This window comes from Galeopterus variegatus, unplaced genomic scaffold, assembly GCF_000696425.1.
Source record: "Galeopterus variegatus unplaced genomic scaffold, G_variegatus-3.0.2 Scaffold5118, whole genome shotgun sequence".
Classification (NCBI taxonomy): Eukaryota; Metazoa; Chordata; class Mammalia; order Dermoptera; family Cynocephalidae; genus Galeopterus; species Galeopterus variegatus.
The window spans coordinates 85,121-94,597 of record NW_007731229.1 but is presented as its reverse complement, the minus strand read 5'-3'; the positions used below and the strand labels follow the sequence as shown (position 1 = coordinate 94,597).

The 9,477-nt window shown below is 35.7% G+C and overlaps 1 protein-coding gene across 2 annotated transcripts in view; it reads left to right on the top strand.

Moving 5' to 3' along the window:
* The window catches only part of FAF2 (Fas associated factor family member 2), a 64,884-nt gene that overhangs the window by 30,627 nt on the left and 24,780 nt on the right, over positions 1–9,477 (top strand). For both annotated transcript variants that reach the window (XM_008588949.1, XM_008588950.1), the window contains exon 2: positions 6,561–6,629. In XM_008588949.1, the coding sequence (XP_008587171.1) occupies positions 6,561–6,629 (69 nt within the window). The remainder of the gene's footprint in view (positions 1–6,560; positions 6,630–9,477) is intronic.

The window sequence follows — 9,477 nt, the reverse complement described above, 5'->3', positions numbered from 1 at the left end:
CAGGAACCGGTTTGTATGTGGGATCCGAACCCTCGGGCGGGAGCGCCGCCGCGCTTCCCAAGCGGCGCACTTATCCAGTGCGCCACCGGGCTGGCCCCCCAAAAATTTTTTTTTAAAGTATTTGGAAAGGAGGTTGAATCTAAACCCTAAACCTTTTCATGGAGTAGGGAATTGGAAAGACATATACTAAAGTGTAAACCATTTGTATTAATAATGGTTGGGACCACAGAGAAGCGCGCACACACACACACACACACACACACACACAACACACACACACACACACACACACACACACACGCACGCACGCACCACCCAATTCCCATTCATACAAAAACATGAGAGAAAAACCAAATAGTCAACCCTGTGTGGGTTACAAATGCAACTCTTTTCAGACAGTGCTCAATGAGTTCAACATACTAGTTCATTTGACCTTTTGGACAGATCACTAGAAGCCATCCTGCTGACTAGCACTGAGGTCAGGCAGTCTGTTTTCACATGATACATTTCATATGGTGAAATAAATAAGAGTGTATTTGCTTGGCAGTGTTTCCACTTTTTCCCTGTTCTTTTTAAACACTTTTATTTTACCATAAATAAATTTTTCTCACAAAGATAAATAAAATTATTTCAACGGTTTTTCTCATTCTTAGTAAGTGGCATTATCATCCCATTTGCTTAAGCCTGTGAGTTTACCTTAATATTTCTCTTCCACCCCACATATTTAATCTATCGTCCATTCCTTTGGTTCTACCTCTCTCTAAAACATATCCCAAATATATCTACTTCTTTAGCTCTTCACTGCTATCATCCTAATCTAAGCCACGATTCTTTTCCCCTTAGACTTCTATATGGTCTCCTTGCTGGTGTCTTGCACTCTTTCATGCCCTCCACAATTAATTCTTCATATGCAGCTAGAATGACTTTTTAAAAAATGTACATATGGTCATGTCACTCCCACTGAATTTAGAATTAATGCTGTGATTTAGTGATTCTTAGCCCTTAGCTGTACATTAGAGTCACCTGGAAGTTCCTCTCCCCTACAGGAAAAAAATTACCACCTTCAGAGAATCTGATTAAATTGTTTGGGGTGGAGGTCTAGATATCTGTAGGGTTCTTTTTGTTTTGTTTTGTTTTATTTTTAAGTCCCCTCAAGTGCATCTGATATGCAGGTAAGATTGAGAAACACTGCTCTAGATGAATGATCTGTCCCCTGTGTACTTCTCAGACATGATCTGCCAACTTGCCAAGCTTGTTCTGCCTCAGAGGTTTCCTTCCTCCCCCAGTTATGTTTTGTTTTACTTTTTAAATAAACTTTTTATTTTAGAATAGATTTAGATTTAAAGAAAGTTGTGAATATAGTACAGAAAATTCCCATATACCTCACACTCAGTCTTCCCAATAAACACCTTATGTTATTAGTATGGTACATTTGTCACAATTAATGAACCAATATTGATACATTACTATTAACTGAAGTCCATGCTTTATTTTGATTTTTTTAGTTTTTACCTAATGTCCTTTTTCTGTTCCAGGATCTCATGTAGGATACCACTTTACATTTAGTAGTCATGTCTTAGGTTCCTCTTGGCTATGGCGGTTTCTCAGACATTCCTTTTACTTATTTATTTATTTATTTATTGGTGGCTTGGCTGGTAAGGGGAACCAAACCCTTGACTTTTTTGTTACAATACTGCACTCTAACCAACTGAGCTAACCAGCCAGCCTCTTTTCCTTCATTTTGATGACCTTGACAATTGTCAGGAATACTAGTCAGGTATTTTGTAGAACGTCCCTCAATTGAGATTTGCCTGATGTTTTTCTCATGATTGGGCTAGGGTTATGAGTTTTTAGGAGGAAGACCACAGAGGCAAAGCACTGTTTTTATTCGTGTGAAGGGTAAATAATGTTGACATGTTTTTTATCACTGTTGATGTTGACCTTGATCACCTGGCTGAGGTAGTATTTGTGAAGTTTCTCCACTGTAAAGTTAATCTTCCCCCACTCCCTTTTCCACACCATATTCTTTGGGAGAAAATCTTTATGCCTAGCCCACATCAGAAAGAAGTAGGGAGTTATGCTCCACTTCCTTTAAGGTAAAGTGTCTACATAAATTATTTTGAATTCTTCTGCGCAGGATATTGGTCTGTTCTCCTCCTTTTACATATTCTATAATATATTTATACCATGGATGTTCGTTTTGTACTTTGGTTCATTACTACTTTATTTCTCAAATTGTTCCAGCTTTGGCCACTGGGATCTTTTTCAGTTGACTCTTGTATCTCTTTGCCATATTCCCATCATCGTGAAGTTTTTTACTTTGCTTTTTTAGCACTTCCTTCTTGGCACTACAAGATTCTCATGCTCATTTTGTATATTTCCTGTCCCAGTCCTAGAATTAGCTGTTTCTCCAGGAAGCCCTGGTTCCTTTTATTGGAGAGTGGTATTGGAAACCAAGATCTGGGCGTTAGGTGTGCTTGCTACTGGGGTGTTGTTGCTTGTAGGCCCTCTTAGCTGACAGAGCATGGACCTATATGTGTGTATACTAAACTAAATTTTTCTTTATGTAATATCTGTGTCTATAGTAAGCTAAACATGAGGTGATATACATATCTTCAACTCTAATCTACTGCCACATGGATCATTCTAGCTTTCTTGGTTATCTGTAACCACCCATTTCAACAGTGAGAAAACTAGCTTCCACCATCTGTGAGAGTACTTCAAAAAAGTTCATGGAAAAATAGAGTTAAAAGATAACATGAATCTTTCATTTACTTAATTATTCAATTTCAGTATACAAATACAGCTATAGTGGCTTCAAAATTAACATATACTCCCGTGAGAAACAATTTTGTCAGCTAGAGGACAGTGCTTACAGACTACTCATTTCCAGTTATGTAGGTCATCACCTTTTCCCCCCACTTCCTTCAGTGAGGTTGTTTCATATATTTGTAATACAATTAGATTTTTTCATCATAGTCTGTATTCCCCCCAGGGATCCTCTGACCTTCTAAATAATATTTAAAATTTACATACGTTAAGGTTCACTCTCCTATAAAGTTCTGTGGGCTTTGATTAATGCATAATGTCACGTATCCACCTGTCTCACAGTTTTTGCGTTTGTTGTCTTTCTGCCTGGAATCACATATTGAGAATACTCATGGTTGGCCCCTTATCTTTCATTCAGATCTCTGCTCAAATGTTATCTCCTTGGGGTGGCCTTCCTTGAGCACCCAATCTAAAGGAATCTCCTAGAATAAAATGAAAATTTTGTTCATTTATTTTCGGTGGGGTATGGGGGTGTGGTCAGTCTCCCTCTCCTAGCATATAGATTTAATGAAAGCAGGGACTATATCTTTATCCTGGATATCTAGAATACTGGGTCAATGAATATATGTTGATGTATGAATGTATAATCCTGTCCTGGGTGTGTCCAGCATTGCATTTCCTTGTGCTTGGTTTTAACACTGATCACTAGTGATTGCAAGTAGACTTGTTTAGTTGAGATTCCAGCTCCCCCTGCTTCATGCCTTGCAAAAGGGTTTTGCTTGCAAATTAGGTTAAGTATTTCAGTATATTGAAGATGTGCAAATACTCTGATTGTTTTCTCCTACAATATTTATAAGCCTTCTTAAAGTAGTTATTTTAATAAGGGACTTGCAAGTTCTGTTTCTACTTAGAACTGTACATTAATACCATGGATTTCCCAGCCTGGCTGTACATTAAAATTAGCTGAAGATCTTTAAAAAAAAATTCTACTAATTTGTATTTTAACAACCAGCCTGGCATGTGGTCAGAACATTTGGAGTTTAAAAACTGCACTGTATTTATGTATAGTGAGGTTTTGTGATAATGTATAGAAGCTTATACAAAAAGTCTTTTTTACTTGGACTAACTTTCTACAACTGTCTAAGCCCTTAGTATGTGCTAGGTACTAGGGAATAATGTAGATACCACAGACACTGTTCTCAAGGAACGTACACATTCTCAGAAGGCAACAAAATGAATATAAATAATAATAATAGAAGTTAGAAAACAAGGCTGGCTGGTTAGCTCAGTTGGTCACAGCGTGGTGCTGATATCACCAAAGTCCGGGGTTTGATTCCTGTACTGGCCAGTCACCAGAAAAAAAAGAAGAAAGGTAGAAAACAATAGGCACATAGGAGAGGTAGAAAACAATTTTGACATTTAAAGGAGGGAGTGGTCACTGGTACCTGAGAAGAAGGTAAGATTAGAGTCCAGTTCTTAAAAAGAATCCACAGTAAGAAAGAGGAACCTGGATATCACAGTCCCCTAGTGGGCTGTAATGTAGGAAATTGAAAGTTAATTGGGGACTATTACAAGCCAAAAGGCAATAGTCAAAATGAGAAGAGGTCTGGAACGGTCGGGAACTAAAATCCAGATTGTCAGAGCTGTCAAAGCCAATGGTTCTTAACAGTTATAGAGTTCTTAACAGAGCTTTTCAACTTCAGTATTGACAATTTTACAGTATTTTATTTATATGTTTTTTGGGGTTTTTGCTGCTGGCTGGTATGAGGATTTGAACCCAGGACCTTAGTGTTAAAAAGCTGCACTCTAACCAACTGAGCTGACCAGCCAGCCTTTAAACTATTTTAAACATTGAAAAAATTTTATTAGAAAGTTTATGTACTACTTGTGTAATTTTTAAAAATAAACAATTGCATACCTAAAGAATCCAAACTTCAGCTTTTGGATTTTGTTTTTTAAGCTCTGGAAAGGATAGCCCATCCAAATTAAACCCCTCATGTTGCACATAAGAGAAGCTAAATTCGGAGTTAAAATGTGCCTCTCCATGGTCACAGGGTGCAGAATTAAGGCAAGAATTTCAGTCTTCTGACTCATGAATATATACTACCACATTCTTGTCACGTTGAGGTCAATCTCTTTGTCTCAACAGCTTGCTAGCTGTTTGTTGAGAGGAGTTTCTTGAGGATAGGGACTATATCTTATTCATCTTTATATTCCTTATATAGACATAGTAAGTAATATATAGAATAGGCATGCAATAGACATTTGTTGAATGAAAGGATGAGTGGATTTGGCTTTTGTATTGAGCCTTGAAGGAAGGCTAAGGTTTAGCTCTGTAGAAATTTTGGTCATGAAATGTACACATGAACTGTTAGATTTGCTGAGTATTAGACACTTGAAGGGAGATAGTGAGAAAATAACCTAGAAAGCCAGGTTGAGGCCACCTACCTTATAGAATCACTTGAATGCCAGGCTAAGGATTTTGGAATTTGTTATCCAGTCAACTGAAAGGTTTTGAGCAGAGGAGTAACTCACACAAAAAAATAAATGGAGGAAGAGTCAAAATAAGGGAGAGAAATTAAATTATTAACAGTTTACTCGAGGCGTTACGAAAGCTTGATTAAAGATTCTGGCTGTGGGAATGGAAGTGCAGTTACAGATGTAAGGTAAAATAGAAAATGAACTATCAGCACTTGATTACTGATGAAGTGTGGAGTTCCAGGGATAGAGTACTCAAAGATGAGGTTGATGTTCCAGATGTCTTTGGATATTTTGGAGGGTGTTGGTGGTGGTAACAGATCCAATGTTTTTAAATGATGGCCTTGAGATACTGGTGGCACATCTAGGTGGAAATGTTGAATAAGCTATTGGAAATGTGCTGCTAAACTTTAGAAGAGGTGGCAGGTCCAGAGATTAAATTAGGAGTCGTATGCAGAAAGGGTAAATCAGGTTGAGGATGGAATGAGATTGCCAGGGAGGTAGCTGGAGAGAGACAAAAATCAAATACACATCCTTAGGAAAATTCCTACACTTAAAGGGATGGAAGAACCTCTTCTGGTTTAAAACTCTTGTAGAAGAGGCAGAGAACGAGCTTTGGTCAGAGACAAGGTGAAAACTGAGAACAATCTGAGGAGAAAGGGATGGGAAAAATACTTGTCATAGGAAAATATCTGAATTATAGACTCTTAATTTTTTAAAAATAATTTTATTTGGTTTCTTAATTCCTTTGCTTTTAATTTAATTTAATTTAATTTTATTTTTTGGCAGTTGGCCTGTACAGGGATCTGAAGCCTTGACCGTGGTGTTATCAGCACCATGCTCTACCGAGAGAGCCAGCCCCAGACTCTTAATAAAAAGTGTTCATGTTATAAGCTAAGTTATATACCAATAGATTACATGACATTAAAGACATGATACTTTACAGAAAAGTGACATTACGTCATTATGTATTATAAACAGAATAGTTTAAAGAATATTTTGCTAGACCCAAAGGTTGAAGAAATCTTTAACTTTATACTTGACAGGAGAATATGACTTTTAATCAGTATTCCTCTTAATTGAAAGCCTTTGAGTTTTAAAAGGAATTATTTATTCTATAAGTCTAGAATAGTTAGCTGACCTAATAAATTCTGAGTCAGTGAAGTTTTACCATACTTTAACATCTACCTTCAACACTTTTTAGTGTATTTTTCTACAAGTATTCATTACTTAATGAATTAGAGGTAAAAATACCCACATATGTACTGTTGGTTTTTCCCTAAGTAACTTTTTGTTTTTGTCCTTCTTTTCAGGATCTGACTGGCATAGAATCTATGGATCAATGTCGCCATACCTTGGAACAGCATAACTGGAACATAGAGGTACAATAGGATTCATCGTGAGCTTATTTGCTGTGGTCTATTAATCAAAAACATATTTTTCCATAGGAGGAATCTTTTTCCTCAATAGGTTTTTTTTTTTTTTTCCCAGAATTACAAGTCTTTAGTCTTTAAAAATAAACGTGTGGGAAAGGTAGAGAATATAATCAAAAACATATTTTTCCATAGGAGGAATCTTTTTCCTCAATAGGTTTTTTTTTTTTTTCCCAGAATTACAAGTCTTTAGTCTTTAAAAATAAACGTGTGGGAAAGGTAGAGAATGTGATGAAAGTTTATAAAATCAGGAAAACTGCTGACCAAATCCCTCAGTGTAGTGCCCCCACCCTTTATTTTTCTTTAATGACTCTTTGGGAAAATTATTGGGTTTTGTATAATTAGTTTTTAACCAGATAACTTAATGTGAACCTTCTTATTACATGTTTTATAGTTTATTCTTTTGCGTTTTCTAGGTAGTCATGTCATCTGTAGTTACATGATTTTTTTCAGCATATACATCTTTTGTTTCTTTTACTTGACCATTGAATTATCTAAAACTTTAGAACAGTGTTAGTTAATAATGATAATAGCCAACATCTTGTCCTCACTGTAATGCCTCTGATGTTTTATTATCAAGTATGATGTTGATTGTTGCTTTAAAATAGATCTACTAGTATGTAAGCTCCATGAGAGCAGAGGATTTTTTTTTTTTCTGTTTTGTTAACTGCTGTATCCCCAGCATGTAACACTGCATCTGGTACCACCATAAACTCTCAATAAAGATCTGTTGTCTTTTCTTCTGTTCTTAGTTTATATCAAGATTGAATGTTGAATTTTATCAAATGCTCTTTTGATCTCTCAAATAACTATGTTTTAATTACAGTATGTTATTCGAATAGGGTGCTGGATTTCTGAAAACATTTCTATGTGATGCTTAGTTGTTCAGCACATAGTTTTGAGCAATTAAATTCAAGACTCTGGCATTATACCAGTGAACAAGAGTAAGTCCTGACTCTTTTTGGAGCTTAATTTAGATAATTTCAGTTTGTAATAAATGACAAGTAAGATGAGTGTTGGAAATGTAACAGAGGATCTGGGCAGTTATTGTAAATAGGGTGGTCCGTAATGTTGCTTTTGCCTCCCACGGATTTGTCATTCCTTTTTCCCTGGGTGACGGAGCCACAAAGGATTACTCAAAGCCCATCTCTTCTGAGCAATGAGAAGCCCCGAAGGGGTTAATCTCCCAGAACCCTCAAGAGAGGCATTCCTTCCATTTGGGAAATTAACCACGAATTGGGTTTCTCTTCCCACATTTATTCTCCAGACCAGGAAGTTACAGGAAGAGAACACAGGTGGGGTTATAGTTTAACAGTTTAGGCTGGTAACATTCAGTAAAACAAGCAAGGTGACATTCCATAATGCAGTTTGCAAGAGGTTAAGTCGATCCACCAACAAAAGCTTAATCTTAGCAAACATTCTCTCTCCCCACACAATTCCCAGTATCTTTACATATCAATCAGTAAATTGTTTGTCCTTTAGCCAGAAACCTTGCTGTGTTACAATTCTTTATCTTAAAACAGGGACAATAGCCTGGGGAAAATTTCCTGTCTTTTGCAAGGTCAACATTTTAAATGTACTTTTAAGAAGTTAGGCTAAACCTGAAACTACAGGGAACTAGATTCTGTGAAATATATTTGCTTTATAAATGTAAGTATACTCCACAAGGTAAGGCCTCTCTGAGAAGGTTACATTTGAGCCAGCACCTGAATGATGAAAAGGAATGATGAATGTGAACATTTTGGGAGAAATGCATTTTGGACAGAAGGAATGGTGTTGCTCTGCCTGATATTGTGCTTTCCTTGTTAGATTTTGATTTCAAGCATTTGTTGCCTTCATAAAATGATGTACTTGATAAAATGAATTGAGAAGCTTGAAAAACATAGGAATTCCTTAAAGATTTTAAACAAAGCATCTGAAAACATGTTCTGCCTGTTCTCTCTTAACTTTTTCCAGTTTCCCCCCATAATTTATAATGTTTTCTATGACTTTCTTGATGTTTTCTTAGAAAATGCTTTTTTCTTTGAGATTTCAAGTTTTTTAGCATAGAGCTAATACAAAGCATATCTTGAGCTCTCTGTATCTGAGCTATTCTAATTCTTATTCTTATGATATTTATTTTCTCTTTTTAAAATTGGAAAAAAAAAAAAAAAAAAAAAAAAAAAAAAAAAAAAATTGAGATTTGCTGGAGACTGGTTTATTTTATTGTTTTGTTTATAAAAATCTCTTATATTTGTCTTTTTTTCTGTTTTCTTAGAAAATAACTTTAATACATTTTCACACTTTTTTAGATTTATGTTCATTTCTTTAACATCTCAATTTCTTACACCTTGGTCAATTTATTTGTACTCTTTCTTGCCCTTAAGACTGTGAATTTTCTTCTGAAAACATTTTAAAATTTGATTTTCTTCTTTGGCCCAAGAGTTATTTAGAAACATATTTAGAATTCCTAGTAGTTTGCTTTTTGTTTTTGTTTATCCTTTTCATATTAATCTTTCATTTTATTTCATATAGGTATCTATTAAGGTCTCGGTGATTTAATGTTTCATTAACATTGTAAAATGTATATACATATACAAGGGTACTTCAAAAAGTTCGTGGAAAAATATTTTTGTATTTCTTTTGTTGTTGTTTTGGCAGCTGGCCAGTAAGGGGATCTGAACCATTGACCTTGTGGTGTTACAACTCCATGTTTTAACCAACTCCACTAACTGGCCAGCCCCATAACCTTTTTTTTTTTTTTTTTTTTTTTTTTTAAAATTACAATAAAGGGCCTATCAACCCATGCCGGGGGGTT